Genomic DNA, 18,911 nt, shown 5'->3' with positions numbered 1-18,911 from the left:
TGGAGCTGTCTGGATGAAAGCAGGGAATGGGCTCCTATACGTCTCTTCCTATTTTTGTTGGCAGTAGTTTTAGTCTTCATTTGTATTTTTTAGGAGTATTTGCCTATTTTTAGGGAGTAAAAGTGGCTGATACACTCAGCACTACAGATAAGGGGAGTATCCGAATTTCATAGTGTCAACTATATTTCATTTTGTTGGGGAAGATGCATCATGTTGACTGGAGAACCTTTGAAAATGTACATGATCACATGATGAAATGCTTTTGATGGCAAACCTATTTATGTAACCTTCAGGTTGCATACATCTTGCAACTGGCATTCAACCAATACTCCTTGAGATGTTATCCAGTAATATTATCCCCATGTATATGGTCGCCATTACATAATGTGGCTACATTATGTATGGTGACCACATATATGAGGTCATAGGGAGCGGGGTTTGCAGGGGTGTCCCTCGCATGTTCAATGTGATAATGTCCCTGTAAAAAAGGGCAATATTTTGGTGACTTATTTTCCAGACTATGTTTTTGCAGAGACATTATCACATGGAACCCTTGAGATTCTATATTCTCACCCTCTTGCTTTATACCAGGTACCCTCAACGTGAGACGACCGCAAACTACAATATTCCACCTAGTTTGGCCAGTTCTGACTGCTACGCAATCCACTCTGCGTAGTTTCTTTCTTTCCTTTTACATAATGAATACACAAAGTGAACTAAATGCTTACCAAAAGTAGTGATCAATAGGTCCATCCAGTCTGTACATCCACAGGTCTAATGCAATACCAAACACTGTAGTTAACCTCCTAGAGTTTGCTTTGCTTTATGATTGTATTATATATTACCACCTGCAGGAGACAGCTAGCCAAATTGTTTTCAGAGCCTTTTTATCATATATATTTATTTGTGTCCATTCATGCAGCTAACCTTTTACATTTTACAGACACTCACCTATGGCTCGCAGCTTTTCACCCATTCGCATAGATTTTATGAAGGTCGAGTACCATTTACAAGAGATGTTTTGAAACTTTTATTTAACATTTACTTTGTTTGCAGTAAATGTCAAATAAAGGTTTCACTGTCACTGGCCTCTGGGTGGCAGCAGTGTGCCAGACATGAAGTGAGTGTGTAGTGACATGCACCATTTTACAGAAATCTTATTTTAAATGTGTTGTCCAATGTTGCTATGGGTCGAGTGTATTTCTCTTAGGTTGAATAGGTAAACTAAGTCACTCGACCTGCGGGTCTAGCTGAAGTTTAAAGAATTTGCCAGGCCTGACTCCTCTCACTAATGTCTTATTTCAGCGGTAAGCAAAACTGCTGTATTGTTGCTCATTACATGTCTTGCGTACAAATAACTTCTCCAGCATTGGATCTTTCATGGATTCACATGCTTTGAATATTCCCCGTCGTCAGGCTGGGAACCTCGGTCTTTATTTAAAATGGCGTTTTCCCTTGGAAAACTTCGACACTTTAGTGTCCTATTGACGTCCTTTTGGGCCGCTTAGGTACCACCCAATAGGACGTAGGGTATAAATAGACCCGCCCCCGCTGCCTCTCTTCAGATTTCAACCGTCTCCAAAGTGTCGGGATCACCTCGTGCTTTCTACACTTTGGTGTGTTGTGGTCAACTTTTTTTTCCCAATGTCGGGAAAAGCGTCATTTCGGCCCTGTGCTACTCGCGGAATGAAAAAGATATATGAGGGGGACGGGCACATGGACTGCGTGTATTGTCTCTACCCTCATCACTCCGCTGATACCTGTGACATCTGCAAGGGTTTGTCACAGAAAACATTGAAAGACCGTAATCGGCGGTTAATATATCGTGGCTGAACGATGAGGCCTACCCTCCATCGGAGGTTGGATCGATGCGCAGCCTAGCATCGGAGAGACCTGCAGTTCCTCGCAGGTCGGTGTCGGCAGAACCGCCGGCAAAGAAGTCACGGCCTATGTAAAAGAGTGACTGCCCCTCTTCGGGGAAACACCTGGCAAAAAGGGCTCTTTCATCGTCTACATATGGTCGGTCTGACCAGTCCCGAAGGCCTGAGAAGGCTTCTTCTTCTTCTTGTTCTTTGAAAAAAGATAAAAAGGACCGTCATAGGTCTTCTTCGAGTAGAGAATCGTCGAAACACCTGTCCAGAGATTCAAAAAAGGCGGGATCGCCTAAGAAATCTGCGCCACAGCTGCCAGCTCCATTGGCGGGGGTCCCATCGTCCACGGCTTCACTGCCGGCTACAGGGCCTGTCTCCACAATTGCGATCGACGAGGGCCCAAGGTTTTCATCGTCGACGGTCGACGTGCTACCAGTGAGTGGAGCTTGGCAACCTTCGGCGTATGACGCCCTTCTGCCGGACACCTTATTACAGCAGGAGTCCGCCCTTTCAGTGTCGTCGATGGAGGGGGAACGAGAGCCTGTGGCAAGCCCAACAAGCCTCGGCTTACAGGGCGTTGGCTCTTCGGCAACGGCAGCAGTTCAGAATGTTCTACCTGTGACTCCTCTGCTGAACCCGCAGTCAGTGCTTCCTCTCCAGGTCTTGTCAAAACTACAGTCCCTATTATGTCAGCTGGATTCCAGATTGCCTCCCGTGAGTACGGCCCTGGTAACACCTAACGTCGACGCAGCAGGTGCCCCTCCGCGATCAACGTCTTCGGCTGAGTTGCCGGTTTCCCGGCCGATGAGCACAGAGCCTCCCCGTTCCCACCCGGAGGAGGGTGAGCTGCAGGACTCTGATTGCGACCAAGGTCCGAGGGACTCCATCTCGGACAGCTCGTCGTTGCCATCAAGAGACCTGACATGGGAGTTTGATGTAGAAATAGAGGTTCCTAGGAGTCCGGCGCAACTGTCACCCCGGATGACATTGCGGCTTTTCATGCCATGATGGCAAAAGCCTGTGTCGAGTTTGGTCTGACCCCAGAGGAAGAACGAAAAGAATGCTTCCTATTTGACCACATGGGAAAGAGAAGGAAAGTGTTTTTTTTCCGTTCCAATACTGGACCATGTCTGGCAAGGAGGCCTACAAACCATGAGCCACTCTTTTTCAGAGCTGGCAGTGGTTGCGATGACAGTTAAAGCCGCCAACTCGTTGGTGATTATGGAACGCTACGACCGCGAAATGTGGCATCAGCTAGCCCCTGAACACCGGAAGGCAGCCATGTTGCTGGTGCGTGAAGGTGAGGAGGCGTCAAATCACAGCATTAACATCGCTGTAGATTTGGCAGAATCTGGTTTCAAGCAGATAAATAATGGGGTGGTACTAAGGAGGCAAGCCTGGTTAAAGTGCACAGACTTTAGGCGGGAAGTCCATTACAAAGTCCTGGATATGCCCTGTGAAGGGGAACAACTGTTTGGGGAGAAAATAGATGAAGCCCTCAAAGGCATGAAAGAGGACTCCGATAACGGGGAGGTCATTGGGAGCTTTGCAAAGCGGACGGTCGTTTCGTCCCTTTCGCCCCTTCCGTGGAGCTTCGGGAAACGCCGGATTTGCTGCCTCCAGGGACCGGAATTACAATCGGTCTGGATACTCATCGCAAGGATATAGACGGGCAGTGCAATCTACACGAAGAAGCCGTGATTTTCAGGCATCCAGAAGAGGAGGACGACAGCCCTCTTCCACCAAGAGTAAACAAAATAAATCACAGCAATGACAGTCTTTGAGGAAATGTGCTGGGGGGTAGAGTAGCCCTACAGGTCGACGCATGGGACAAAATTACATCAGACCGTTGGGTTCTGGACACAGTGCGGTTAGGCCACTCTCTGGAATTCAAGGACCCACCGGTTCCCATTCCTCCCGTGTATTCTGTGCAATCTCATCTTCACATCTTACAGCAGGAGGTTGTACTTATGCTACAGAAAGGGGCTATAGAATTGGTTCCAGTGGCCGAGAGAGGTCAGGGAGTTTACTCCCGTTACTTCGTGGTCAAAAAACCCAACGGCAAGTGGCGACCCATTCTGGACCTTCGGGCGCTGAACAAGACTCTGCAACGCCTGAAGTTCAAGTTGCTCACGCTTCAGGAAGTCATTCGGTCGGTACAGCCGGGGGAATTTCTGGCGTTGTTGGATTTGCAGGACGCATACTTACACATAACGATGCGTGGAAGACACCGAAAATTCCTTAGATTTGTGGTAGGCCAAAACCATTACCAATTCTGAGTGGTCCTGTTTGGTCTAAAATCGTCCCCCAGGACATTTACAAAGCGTTTGGCGCCAGTGGCTCCGACGAAAAGGTCATCACGTTTACCCTTACCTGGACGACTGGCTGATACGCGGCTCGTCTCCGGTGGCGACGCAGGAAAGTCTCAACATTACCATGCGGCTGTTACAACTACTAGGCTTCGCCATTAACTTCGAAAAGTCATATCTATCTCCCTCCAGGAGCTTGGTATTTTTGGCCGCAGAATTCCAAACTCAGTCAGGCCTGGTAAAGCCTTCCGTCGAGAGAATTCAAAAACTCAAGCAGAAGGCGGCAGAGTGGAGAGTCGGAACAAGTGTGCCGGTCAGAAAGTACATGTCGCTGTTAGGAGCCATGGCGTCATGTATTCCGTTGGTGAAGAACTGTTGTATATTTTCATGAGGCCAGTGCAAGAGTTTCTGGCGGACTGGTGGGCTCAAAGTCGCAGGTTATGGTCCGACAAGGTGGTGGTCAACAGCGTCTTACAGGAAGCTCTTCGATGGTGGCAGCTTTCGGACTATCAGACTCGAGGAGTGCCGTTACTGCAGCCGGAATTTCAATCTACAATGGTGAAGGATGCCTCTCAGACGGGGTGGGGAGAGCATCTGGGAACCTTCCAGGTTCAAGGTCTTTGGTCTCCAGTCGAATCGAGTCTTCACATTAATGTGCTGGAACTGAGAGCGGTTTATTGGGATCTGAAAGCGTTGCATCTGCCAGGGGTGATGAACGTGCAGGCGGACTCTCTCAGCAGAGAAATGAACCAACTCCACGAGTGGCAGCTGAAGGAACAGCAGGTGTCGAGCATTTTCCGGAGATGGGGTCGTCCTTCATTGGATCTCTTTGCCACTCGAGAGAACAGAAAGTGCAAGGAGTTTGCCAGCAGATGGCCTCAGCCAGGTTCCCTGGGTGATGCGTTCTTGTTACCGTGGACGAGCAGGTTCGCGTATGCATTCTCTCCATTTCCACTTATTCGGCGGACCCTCCAGTGGATTCATAAATACCCATGCCGTGTGATTCTGGTGGCCCCATACTGGGCCAGGCAGCCGTGGTTCTCAGACCTTCCCCATCTATCCGTAGCGGACCCAGTGCGGTTACAAGTGACGCCGGACCTTCTGTTTCAAGACAAGGGTGCAGTTTGGCACCACGATACGGGCTCTCTCACCCTGACGCGTGGCTCCTGACTTCTCCGAATTTGGCCTACTGAACATTCCTAGTGACTGTCGCCACGTTTTGGAGGCGGCTAGAGCTCCGTCCACGAATATCTCCTATGCATGCAAGTGGAAAATACTTTGTATGTGGTGTAAGGGCCAATCTGGGATGGATCCTTTAAGCATTTCATCAGAGCAAATTCTGCCCTACTTGTTGCACTTGGCGAAGGAAGGTTTGGCATTCTCCTGTTTTAAAGTTCACCTGGCGGCGATTTCTAGATTCACTTGGAAGAGGCATGCTACCCCTCTGTTCAGTGACCGTCTGGTCAAACATTTTCTAAGAGGATTGTTTCGGACTTTTCCTCCAATTAAGAAATTCCCTCTTAGTTGGAGTCTCAATCTGGTGCTGTCGGGTCTGATGAAGGCCCCGTTTGAACCCATGTCGTCGATGTCCCTGCAGTTCTTGTCGTGGAAAGTGGCGTCTTTAGTGGCCATTACTTCGGCAAGAAGAATATCGGAGTTGCAAGCCCTAGTGATTGATCATCTTTACTTATGTTTCTTCAGGGAAAAGGTGGTGTTGGCTACTAACCCGCACTTTATTCCAAAGGTGCCGACTACCTTCCATAAACTCTCTTCTATTGTGCTGCCATCATTCTTCGCTTCAGCTTCCTCGTCGGCAGAAAAGGCGCTGCATATGCTCGATGTAAAAAGAGCATTAAAATGGTATCTGAATCAGACTCAGGAGTTCAGACATTCAAGACAAATGTGGCTTATGGACCCTCAGTCAAGGGAAGAGCAATCTCCAAACAAGGATTGTCTCGCTGGGTTTCTTCGGCTATTTCCTTCTGTCACTCTAAGGCGGGAAAGCCTTTGGCGAGGCGCCCAAAGGCGCACTCGACGAGATCCACCTCGTCATCAGTGGCATTATGGTCGGGGATTTCACTGGTGGACATTTGCCAGGCGGCCTCCTGGTTGGTGCCGCATACATTTCTCCAGCATGGGGTCTGGCATGGATTCACATGCTCATGAATATTCCCCGTCGTCAGGCTGGGAATCCTCGGTAAAGAAAAATCAGTATCAGTTTCGTTTCTGATCTGTCTTTCGTAGTAGTAACCAATCAATGATCTCTGCGTCATACTGACCACAGCCAATGACTGCCATCTCCCTAAGCCCCGCCTCTGGCAGCCATCTTCAGATTTTTACTGCACGTTCAAGTGTTGGGATCCTCGTGCTATTGCTCTCGAGCTTTAGTGCGTTTTCGAGCTTTTTCATAGGAAAATTCTCTCTTTTTTCGGTCAAAAGAGCCTCAAGCTCCACCGTTTCTTTATCCGATCAACGGGGACCCGTGTCGGATTCTTCTACGCCCCTCAAGGGTGAAGATTTCGTCGAGCCACGCTTTTGGAGGACTCCAGAAGTTTCTCAGGCCCATCTAGGACATGGCCCAGGAGAAGGGAAGCTCGACGCCCGGAAAGCTGTTCAGGGTCTGCCCTGGATGCCAGCTTCAGAATGTCCTCAAGGAGGACGAACACTCCCTTTGCCTCTACTGCCTGCATGAGGACAAGACACATGTGGAGAAGAACTGTGCGTTTTGCGGCAACATGTCGGAGCGGACCATGAAGGACCGCCATCTGCGTCTCGCCAACTGGCTGGAAGGGAAGAACCCGTCAGGCGAGATAAAGAAGAAGTCCGAGCGGTCTTCTAAGACCTTTGAGGGCGCCCCGGCGACGGGGGCCCAACAGAAGGCCAAGAACCGTGAGTCCGCTGGCACCGGGAGCGCCGAACGGTCGGGCTCTTCGGTTGCCAGGCAGGGCGCAACCTCCACGGCGCCATTAACCACGAGCCAACGCTCAGGCTCGGGTAAGAGGAAGTCCGAGCACCCAGCGAAGCTTCTGGAGAGGCCCCGGTCGAGCTCGAAGGCCCCATCGGAGGGGGAGCGAGGCGGTGACCCTCCCCCCAAGGAGAAGGCGGTGAGCGCACCTAAGGTGGTGAAAGCCTTGATCCACCCTGCCAAGGCCTCTATCGATACAGTCGCAGCGGCCCTGACTCAGCCTGTGGAGGTTTCACCAGTGGAGGCAACCTCGGGGCCCAGAGTCTCCCTGCCACCGCGGAGGGAGTCCTCTTTCAAGCCCATCGACAGGACCCCCGTGAAACCTCCGACGGAGAAGAAAAAGGGGGGGCAGGAGGCCATCGTGGATTCGGCCTCAACCTCTGAAGAGGAGCTGATCGAAGTCTTAAGCCGCGGCATTGGTGTGGAAGAAGACCAGCCCGCCGGGAGGGAACCCGACGAGGGAGACGACGAGAACGTCGAGGGTGCCGACGAGGGTCCTGACCACCCGTCGGAATCCCCTCAAGCATGCCGCAAGACAACTCGGCGGCCATTTTGTTGGCTATACAGTCCTTATGCTCGGAGATAAGGACGAGATTGCCGTTACCACCAACGGAGGAACCGCTCCCGACGGGGGACCCGGAGCCAGGCCCTTCTGGGAGCCCTCCTCCTAAGAGAAGAAGGATTCATCCTCCACCTCCTTTTCAACCATCGAGCCCTGCTCAGCCCTCCTCCCCGTCCACGACCCGTGGGGATGATACAGGGATGGACACGGCCGCGACGGGTACAGACGACGAAGTTTACGACGAGGATCTTCCGTCGTCACCTCCTCCCCGGGCTTCCCCGCCTGACGAGATTGGATCGTTTCATGCCATGATCGCCAGGGCATCCGAGCTTTTCCAGCTCTGCCCGGAAGAGAAGAAGGAAGGTTTCCTTTATCAACGGCGTGAGACCAAGAGGAAGACAGTCCTTGCTGTACCTCTACTGGGCGATATCTGGGATGAGGGTCTCGCCCTCCTCAAGAACCCATCCACAACGCCTTCGAGAAGGGATCGGTACGAGAAGAAGTACCGGGTCCCGGACGCGGCCCGCTTGTGCCTTCGGGCACAGCCGACCCCGGACTTGGTCGTCTCCGCGGCGGCCAGGAAGAAAGCAGGGGGGGCTTCGGCCTCTGTCAACCTCCCCCCTGGACGGCGAGGGAAAGAAATTGGACACGATGGGACGCAGAGTCATCTCATCGGCAGCGACGACGATTAAGGCGGCCAACGCCTTGGCTATTGTAGCCCGCTACGACAGGGAGTTGTGGTACAAGATCGCCCCCCTGCTGGACTTCCTACCGGACGACAAGAGGGCGGAGGCCCTAGTGATCTTGCAGGAAGGAGAAGTGGCGTCGGACCACGCCATTACGATAGCGACAGACATCGCTGACACTGGGTTTTGCCAGTTGGGCAACGGTGTGTGCCTTAGACGGCGTGGATGGCTCAAGGCAACGGACTTCCGGCAGGACTTGCAGACCAGAGTTTTGGACATGCCGTTCGACGGGAGCAACCTGTTTGGGAAAACAGTGGACGATTCCCTACAAGCCATCAAGACGGACACGGAGACGGCCCGGGCTCTTGGTGTTCTCCAGCAACGACGGCCGCCCTTTTGGAGCACCGGAGGCAAGCAGGGTGCCTCAAAAGGTTCCGGCGGCGGATATTCCACCTACCGTCAAGCGGCCCGTTGGTCGTCACAGGAAGCCTACAGGGGACGAGGCAAGTCGGGCAGACCCCGCCGTCGTCGCCAGGGAGGACAAGGCGGCAAAGCCTCATCGAAGCAGGACTGAACTGGCCGTGGGGTCGGGCCCCCACCGAAGCATCCCGGTGGGAGGCCGGCTGGCGAACTTCGTCAACGTGTGGGAGTCCATCTCCACCGACCGTTGGGTGCTGGACGCCCTGGCCCAGGGTCAGGCGCTCGAGTTTGTAAAGAAGTGCCCGCGCGTCCCCCCCATGGCCAGGAAGGAACATCACGTCCCTCAACTTCTCTTGGAGGTAAAGGCGATGCTCAAGAAAGTAGCCATCGAGCTCGTCCCAAAGAGGCTTCGGGGCTCCGGAGTTTACTCAAGATACTTCCTCGTGAGAAGACAGGAGGATGGCGTCCCATCCTGGACGTACGACGACTGAACAAATTCATCAAGGCACAGAAGTTCCGGATGGTCACGCTCCAGCACGTCCTGGGTCAGCTGGAGGAGGGCGATTTCCTGTCGTCGTTGGATTTGGAAGATGCTTACTTCCATATCCCCATCCTAAAGGGACACCAAAAGTTTCTCAGATTCGTGGTCCAAGGGCGTCACTACCAGTTCAGAGCCCTTCCCTTCGGATTTAGGTCGGCACCCAGGGTGTTCACCAAGTGCCTCGCACCGGTGGTGGCGTGGCTGCGCCTGGAGGGGATCCACGTCTACCCCTACCTGGACGACTGGCTCATCCGAGCAAAGACAAGGGAGCTCGCCGCGGAGCACACGGCAAGGACCGTCCAACTACTCAAGGACCTGGGTTTCTCCATAAACTACGCCAAGTCCCACCTGATGCCCGCGCAAGACGCACTGTTTCTGGGAGCGAAACTCGACACAATGGCGCTTCTGGCCTCTCCGTCGGAGGAAAGGACGAGGGCCATCTTGGGCAAGGTGCAGCGGATGCTGGTTGCGGACGCGGCCAGGGTGAGGTCCATCAAATCCCTCCTCGGAATGATATCTTCTTGCATTTATCTCATCCGCCTGTGCAGGCTTCGGATGCGCCCGTTACAGGAGTTCCTGGACGCTCGCTGGATCCAGACGACGGGCAGCTTCGAGGACAGGATCACACTCGACGAGAGCTTCCGACGAGCGATCCGGTGGTGGGGCACCCGCGCGCATCTGACGGCGGGCATGGACTTCCAGACCCCAGGCCACCAGAAGACAGTGACCACGGATGCCTCCCTGGAATGGTGGGGAGCGCACACCGTAAATCTGCACGTGAGAGGCCTTTGGCTTCCGACGGAGAAGTCCCTCCATATCAACGTCCTGGAGCTCCGTGTAGTGTTTTGGGCCCTCAGGTCCTTTCTTCCGTCCCTCAAGGGCAAGGTGGTGAGGATCTTCACCGACAACACCACCACCATGTTCTACATCAGGAAGCAGGGCGGTACCAGATCCCCAGCCCTGTCCAAGGAGGCGCAGGATCTGTGGCATTGGGCCGTCGCCCAAGGGATGTTTCTGGTGCCGTTTCATCTGGCAGGAATAAAAAACACCATCGCCGACTCGCTCAGCAGAGAGCTGCGCTCGTGCCACGAGTGGGAACTACGACAGGATCTAGTGGACCGCCTCTTCCGACGATTGGGCACTCCCCAGATCGATCTGTTCGCGACGGCGACGAACTCCAAGTGCCGGAGGTTCGCCAGCAGGTTTCCCCAGCCGAGGAGCATGGGCGATGCTTTCTCGTTCCCCTGGGAGGGCCTGTTTCTATACGCGTTCCCTCCATTGCCGTTGCTGATCCGGCTCATCAACCAGCTCAAGAGGTCACGGTGCAGGATGATCCTCGTCGCACCTGCGTGGCCGAGGCAGATATGGTTCCCGGACCTTCTGGACTTGTCAGCGTCCCCGTCAATCAAGCTGCCAGTGGACGCGGATCTTCTCTCCAGGGAAGGAGGCGCCATCCTCCATCACGACCCGAAGTCGCTGAACTTGCAGGCCTGGCTCCTGCAGCGTTAGAGTTTGGAGGTTACGACATACCGGCCGGCTGCAGAGAGGTTCTTGCAAAGGCCAGGGCATCCTCAATTCTTAAATGCTACGGACATAAATGAAAGAGGTTCTCTGTCTGGTGCCACGCACAGAAGATTAACCCTCTACGGATTACGGCTCCTCAAGTACTGCCGTACCTACTGACGCTGGCCAAGGCTGGACTGGCACACGCTTCCACAAGATTCATCTTGCTGCGATCTCCCGATACACCAGAACCACGGGACGGACGTCTTTGTGGTCTCATCGTCTGGTGAAAGAATTCATGAAGGGACTGTTCAGATCGTTCCCACCGGTGAAGGCTCCGGACCCGGCGTGGGAGCTCAACGTGGTGCTGACCAAGCTCATGGGACCTCCGTTCGAGCCTCTGCACTCAGCTCCGTTGAAGTTCTTGTCGTGGAAAACAGCGTTTCTTGTGGCCATCACCTCCGCACGACGGGTGGGAGAGATCCAGGCCCTTTCCTGCAAGCTCCCGTACTTGACTTTTCACGACACGAGGGTAGTGCTCAGGACGCACCCCTCCTTCATGCCCAAGGTGCCGTCGGACTTCCACCTCAACGAACCCTTGGTGTTGCCTGTTTTCTTCCCGTCGCCTTCGTTGCCGGCTGAAAGGACTTTGCACTCGCTGGATGTGGCTAGAGCGCTGAAGTTCTACGTGGACCGCACGAAGAGTTTTCGGAAGACGTCACAACTTTTTTTGAACTTTGGACCTGTCAATCAGAGGAAGGCTCTTTCAAAGGCTTCCATTTCCAGATGGCTCTCCGGCTTTATCATGTACTGTCATCGGTTGGCAAACCGACCGCTGCCCGGCCGTCCGAGAGCCCATTCCACCAGAGCGATCGCAGCTACCACGGCGTTCCTATCTGGTGTGCCCCTGCTGGACATCTGCAGGGCTGCTACCTGGAGGTCGACGCACACCTTCACGAAATTCTACTGCGTCGACCGGGATTCCAGGGTCGGCCAAGCAGTGCTGCGCAACCTGTTCGCCTAAGGTGAGCCTGGTGAGAAGGTAAGAGATGCTTAATGTTGAGCCTGTTGCCACCTCCCGTGGTTGTGCATGTGTGTACTGCTATGTATTCTTTTATTCATGAGCATGTGAAACCATGCCAGACCCCATGCTGGAGAAGGAACAAGTTAACTGTAACTGTTGTTCTCCAGCATGGGTCTGGCATGGATTCACATGCGAACCCTCCCGCCTACTCCTCTGCGGCTCTTCACTTGGTCATACTGCCACTTCACGTGCTACCAAATCTGATTATGGCTGCCAGAGGCGGGGCTTAGGGAGATGGCAGTCATTGGCTGTGGTCAGTATGACGCAGAGATCAGTGATTGGTTTCTACTACGAAAGACAGATCAGAAACGAAACTGATACCGATTTTTCTTTACCGAGGATTCCCAGCCTGACGACGGGGAATATTCATGAGCATGTGAATCCATGCCAGACCCATGCTGGAGAACAACAGTTACAGGTAAGTAACTTGTTCCTTATTCGGCATTATTGCCTGGAACAGCAGCATGTGCAGATGTACAGATGGGACGTGCAGTCTTGCAACGCCTGTTTCAGTAAGGTAAGCCCTTCGCCCTTGGGGTATCTGTCTCAGTGTTTCTACTGCTAATATTTTCTTGGCTGTTCTTATCTGTTGCACCCCTGATGTGTTGGTTTGCATTACACGCCACCATATTCGATGACTTCTGCTATATAATCTATTCAAAGCATGTGAATCCATGAAAGATCCAATCCTGGAGAAGGGAGTAGTTTCTTACCTGTAACTCCATTTCTCCAGCATTGGTATCTTTCATGGATTCACATGCGCCCTCGGGCCTCCCAGTCATGCAAACCTGGTTGGTGCCTCTACTTTGGAGGTTAAAATCTGAAGAGAGGCCGCGGTGGCGGGTCTTTTTATACCCTATGTCCTATTGGGTGGTACCTAAGCGGCCCAAAAGGACGTCGATAGGACACTAAAGTGCCGAAGTTTTCCAAGGGAAAGCGCTATTTTAAACAAAGACCGAGGTTCCCAGCCTGACGACGGGGAATATTCAAAGCATGTGAATCCATGAAATGGAGTTACAGGTAAGAGTTACTGTTAAGAAACAACTCCTTTCTGGTGACATTGACAATATTAGTACAAAATTGCTAATCAAATGGGTCTGTTTGCTAATCAAAAACATTTTGATTACCAAACTCTGCTAATCAATTTCTGAAAACGAATATATGCCTTAGGTTGGCAGGTACTCCCCTTCTAGCCAATAGAGACCACATTGTGCTCCGTGACACACAGTCAAAAGTGGTTTTGAGCTCAATAAATGCAGTGTATGAATTCATATTTCTCAAGACCATATGTTTCGGTTTGACTAGCTGTAAGCGAAACTCCTGGTCTATGGTGCTTATTTTAGGCCAAAAACCTGCTGGTCTACTATTCTTTGCTGAACAACCCACATCTGGAGATGCTCATGTAGGACTCTGGTGAAGACTTTCCCCACACTATCCAACAGTGATATTGGCCTAAAGTTCCCGGGGTCCTCTCTCCCTCCTTTTGTATAGATTGGGATGATAGTGGCATTTTGCCAAGATGGGGAACCTTATTGAGCCTGAGAATCGCATTAAACTATTTATATAATACCGGTGCCCATATGACTAGTTCATCCTCAATTAAATCAATAGGGATGAAATACAGTCCAGGGACCGTACCGCCCTGTTGAAATAATACATTCCAAAACCTCTATTTGTATCGGACCTATATTTTTTGCTTCTCATTTGGTTCCCACAGTCTTTCGTCGATGGTAAGACGCCCCAGATATCAGCTGGCACTGCCATTTCATAGAGGTTCTGGAAATTTTTCCTCCAAGTGCTTGGGTTGATAACACCCAGTTTGTTACCACCACCTTCTCTGTTCCCACTAACAATTTTTCAGAACAGACTAGTGTCCCCGGATTCGGAGGTTTGCTGCATTCTTCCCCATTCTAGCCGTACTAGGCTATCTTTGTTGGTCTTGATTAAATATCTATATTGCGCTCTTAGACACCTCAGCTCAGCCCTATCAATACTCGGGCCACTCTTCAGGCAATTTAAAATGTCTAGCATTGCTGTCTTACGGTCCACATCATACCACTTGCTGCTTTTGATAGCAGGTTTATTGACACTCTTGTTAGACTTGCTGACAAAGGGTTGCATACCCGAGATAAGATTGTCATAAGCAGAATAAACTTCTGCATCACCAAATTCTGCGGAAAAGACCCATTCCAGAACAGGCATGATTGTCTCCTAGGTACTAGGTCTCGGGGACAACAGGTCAAGGTCGCTTACTTGCTTATAAAATGCTCCCATTGGGAATTGAACTTACATTTTTACTCCCTAAAAATGTATTGTACTCCCAACTTGAAAATATAGGGAGTAAAATGCTCCCACTTTAAAACCTTATCTGGAGCACTGGTGATCTCCCTTTAGTCCAAGCCTCTAGCATTACTTATGTACTAAACTTACCACCAGGTGTATGCCATATATTTAGTTTAAGATTGGTGAAAGTCTGTGTAGGCCTTATTTGATGTATGTATAGATATACACACTGCTGTACTGTTTGATAACCCAAGTAATTGCTCGGCCTATTTATGCTTGTGTGTAACCCTTTAATAAAGAGATACTTTTCATTAGGTATCTGTAGTGTACTCTCTTCTGTCTATTAGAAGATAAACTATACCTATCCACCATCCTTCTTACCTCCCTTGAGTAAAGTGTGACTGCACTGCCATAGTTAACAAAATTAGAGTTTATGGCCTAATTTTGGGGTAAAATCCTGGTCATAGATAATTGTAAACTCTTCACTAGAGAGTTCTGCTTACTACCTTCTACTATCGCTTCACAAAGTGGGTGCCTATCCCTGGCTCCCAGATACCCAAAGCCCCCACACTGTGATGTCCTCAGCGTCCCAGTGTTGACCTATGATGGAGAACTAGGATTACAGGTATGCAACATTTCCTTTCTAAGCAGACTGTGGAGATTACGGTAGTTTGAAAAATGTGTCTTTGTATTCCAGTGCACATTTCTGGTGACGCTTGTGTGGACAGATTTGTAGTCTTTGAGATAATGGAGTTGTAATGCGTAGATTGTCTGTATTGTTTCCTGTATAGAAGGAGCACGATGAGAAGACCAGTGCAGTTAAGCAAGAACTGAAGTACTGGCAGAAGCTACGGCATGACCTGGAACGTGCGAGGCTGCTTATTGAACTTATCCGCAAGAGAGAGAAACTCAAACGGGAACAGGTGAGCCTAAATGACGCGGTACTATGCAGCATTCAATGACTCTATATTGGTTAAGTCGTCTGGTTGCTCAAGAAATGCAGCACGGAAACTGCACCTGTTGGTCACACGGCATTGCCCAGAGAGCTTTCTTTGATAAGTGTGAATGGCTGCTACCACTCGTGCCCCACAGTGTTTCAGTACAGATATATAGTTTGGGTGATGGTAATTATGCGTTTGCTGCTCTTCCCAGGTTAAGGTGCAGCAAGCTGCTCTGGAACTTCAGTTAACTCCTTTTAATGTGCTTTTACGCACTACCTTGGACTTGCTGCAGGAGAAAGACCCTGCCCGCATTTTTGCAGATCCAGTGAACCTGAAAGAGGTAAGCAATCTTTGCAGTGACTGATAGTTTGAATGATTTATATGCCAGTAAAGGATATTCTTTTACTATGCATAAATATGAATATGTTAAGATCTGTACTACAGTAAAATGTCCTGCAGGAGAGTGACGAGGGCCCTCTTCTTGCAAAAGTTAAAACAGTCTTTCAAACACTCCTTGTTTTGGTGAGATTTATATTGGGTCAGTTGTATTAATTACGGTTGGCTGCATTAATTGTAGAGGAAAACAAACTGCAGTGAGCTAATTATTGAAAAATCTTTTTTCTCCATCGCAAGTTCTTCATTAAAATTCATTAACTGTTCAGAAGCAGTGCTCGGGATCTCGGAATATTTTCATTAAATAAAACCTGTTTGTGTGAAATTACGTATCAAATTTTCATACATGAACAATATAATTTAAAACCATCACTATCTGATTTTTAAATTGCACATTTCTTTCAAAAGAAAATATCTCCATAAACGGACATTTACATTGCTTTTATCGTTAGAAAAAGCCAACACTTCTGCATTGTGAAAACAAGATGAGAAAACAGATACAGAAGAGTCGGGTAAAAAGCCGCAGCTGTCGCTTTAAGGCTGTCAGACTCCATTCGTTTCCCATTATGGAGTGTAGTGACAGTTGAGCCTTCAGTTTATTTGTCTCTTCTATGGGCATCGCTCTTTGGACACGGCTCTGGGTTTGTACGCTAGTTTTAATTTCAAGCATTAAATTCAGATTTCTTTTTACTTCACTCAACGTCTTTTTCACTGCCACTTGACTTCTTGAATATTTTCTTTAACCTATTTGTTGCTACAGTTCTGGGGTCCCTCTCTACAGAACGGCTGTATCTTTTGACATATGTCCCTTATGTGAGGGATAAAATCGAACAAGGATGACCTCGCTGTATCTATTGTGTGTCTTCCTGATTCCCACACCAATGATAGTCAACTTTGACAAGAAATGCTATATTGGTGTTTTAAGGTTAGGGAGGGTATCGGTCTCAAGGGCAAGACAAGCCTCTGCAGAATGTTCTAGGCACCTGAGTACCTCGAGTGAGCCAATTCCCCACACACAAAAACAAGGAGTTTTCCCTTCCTCAGACTGGGGCAGCTTCTGATATCTCCGGGGGTTACCTCAGAGAACCGGCACAGTCACTGGTCGTTGTTAAATCTTCAGTGTTGTGTGACAACATCCTTGAGTGAGACACAGACAACGGATTAAAAGTTCAAAGTTAACACTTTTATTAACTTAAATGTTAGGATGGAGAAACGCTTATCTTGCCCTATACTATGATGGGATCCCCTAGCGAACCAAAACTAATGAAAGTCAAAGTCCGCAAGTTCAGCTTAGGAATGCGTCTGTGTCCAAAACCTAAACTTACCATCACAACTAATCGTATACAACGTGTGGGGAAATCGGCAATAAACAAAACAGTGCTCAGCATAAAGTTCAGAGCTTGGTCCAGCTCATAGCTTTCTTTTAACTCCCTTCCCCAAGTGTAAAGCATTTTGAACAAAAGTCTTAAGAATTGTCTTCAGTTCAAAAGACATACAGGTTTGGCCAATACTTGGGAGTCAGGACTCCCCCAAGTTCCTAAACTCAGTTCAAATACAAAATAACTTGAGGCCCTTTTCTCTGGACAATAAGTAGTTCTCACCTCAGGGATTCCTCCCCCAAGATATTCCTGTGCCACATTGATAGATATTCCTGTGCCACATTGATATTTGGATGTTATGCTGGTGTTGTCACTTTTTTAAAGATTCTGTGCCACACGTGTACCCTTGGTATATAGCTGGTTGTTGGACCACAACATGTTGTGATTGAAAATAGCAGTTCAATTATATTCACCTTTTTAAAGTTTGCTTCCTAAGGTTTCCTTCACTTTAGTTAACAGCACACATTGAGTTCGCTGGCTGTGTTAAAGATGGATTCACTTTAAAATGTGTTAATTATTGGTTTCTTTAAATTCACACTTGATTGTTCAGCACCAGTAATATATAGGACTTATGTGTGCGATGTAAGTTTCATTCACTGTAGTAATTGGTTCACGGTATATTCAAGTGTTTGGGAAAATGTCCTTTCTTTAAGAATCTTCACAAATGATGATTTCCTTATATTGTTGAAACCCTTGTTTTCTGTTGGGCATTCAAAAATGGTTAAAGGTTTCTCAGCAAATGATTCATTTGTTTGTTTCAATTGGTTTCACTGAAGTAAGTCTTTGAAGTTTGCCTTTAAATGCGGCCAGCGTTCGAAGGCTTTGGACACTTTGCTTTTATCTTCACTTGACCACTTGGTAACAAAGTATTCACTACACTTTGAGTTAACAGGCTTTAATGTTCACCGCTACATAAGGATTCTGATCGGAGACCTTTCCTTAACATGTCTTTCATTGACACGAACACTCCAATACAAAATATCCTTACACGCAGCTTCAAACACTTGTATACCTAGTTTCTGTTTATCCAGAAACTCACTGGTTGCTGTAATGCAAGTTTCTGCAGCGCAGATCTTCTGGCCTTTTGGTCTTTACTTCAGGGCTCCCTCCCGTGCCCTCAGGCACTCCTGGGTTGGCTTCTGTCTCCAGGAGAACGAGCACCTTGAGCAGAAAAATAAAGGATAGCCTCCCAGCACAGCTCCCTTTTCATGCTTCCCTCCATTCCGCAGAGCCCCAGCTCTCTGGCCACTCTTCCTTGAATCATAAGCGTGATGCACACGGACAGCTCCTCGCTGTCCCTCTTGGCCTCTCTGCTGCTGCTGTAAATTCACTGTCACTGCTCCGGTCCAAATGTCCTCTCTCACTCTCATTAGGTGGGGCTTTTTATACACCATCAGCCCTTTAACAGACTGCAGGTGCGAGTTCACAATTAGCCCTGCCTGACTATCATTAAGGGTACATGCCTGACCTCCACTGCTCTTAGCAGGCCTCTTCTTTGTCTCAGTACCTAAGTGGTGAAAACAACTAGTATTTACTGCTCTTAGTTGCCTCTTCCTTGTCTCAGTACGTTTCACAGTCATGTATGAATAGGCCAGGGGAGTTGGTTTGTAACACCCCATGAAGACGGGGGATGGGTTGGTTTGGTCTTTTTTAGGAAAAGGGGGATACCATGTCTCTCCCAAGGGTACCCCACCCCCCACAGACCCTCCAGCCAGGTGATCCTCCCTCGCTTTTCCACCCCTAAGGTCAGGGTCCAAAAGTGATGGCCTTTTCCTGGCCACCTGCATAGAGGATCAATGAGGAATAGGAGGGAGAATACCTTCAGGTTTCTCACAGTTGAAATCGGGACCTTCTTCGATGCCAAAAATCATAACCTCGAGGGATGTTTCACAGTCTGTGGTATGCGTCGCCTCCTTTTATACATCGGGCACTGCATCAATGACAAACTTCATATCCAGTCCCCGGAAAATTCTA

The 18,911-nt window shown here is 49.5% G+C and overlaps 1 protein-coding gene across 4 annotated transcripts in view; it reads left to right on the top strand.

Moving 5' to 3' along the window:
* Positions 1 to 18,911, top strand: part of BRPF3 (bromodomain and PHD finger containing 3) — a 795,874-nt gene that overhangs the window by 363,217 nt on the left and 413,746 nt on the right. For all 4 annotated transcript variants that reach the window (XM_069633430.1, XM_069633427.1, XM_069633428.1 and 1 more), the window contains 2 exons: positions 15,016 to 15,147; positions 15,377 to 15,505. In XM_069633430.1, the coding sequence (XP_069489531.1) occupies positions 15,016 to 15,147; positions 15,377 to 15,505 (261 nt within the window). The remainder of the gene's footprint in view (positions 1 to 15,015; positions 15,148 to 15,376; positions 15,506 to 18,911) is intronic.

This window comes from Ambystoma mexicanum, chromosome 13, assembly GCF_040938575.1.
Source record: "Ambystoma mexicanum isolate Mex_15411 chromosome 13, UKY_AmexF1_1, whole genome shotgun sequence".
In the NCBI taxonomy this organism is placed as follows: domain Eukaryota; kingdom Metazoa; phylum Chordata; class Amphibia; order Caudata; family Ambystomatidae; genus Ambystoma; species Ambystoma mexicanum.
Note: the sequence above shows the minus strand (reverse complement) of the source record. Positions and strands in the feature narration are given on the sequence as shown.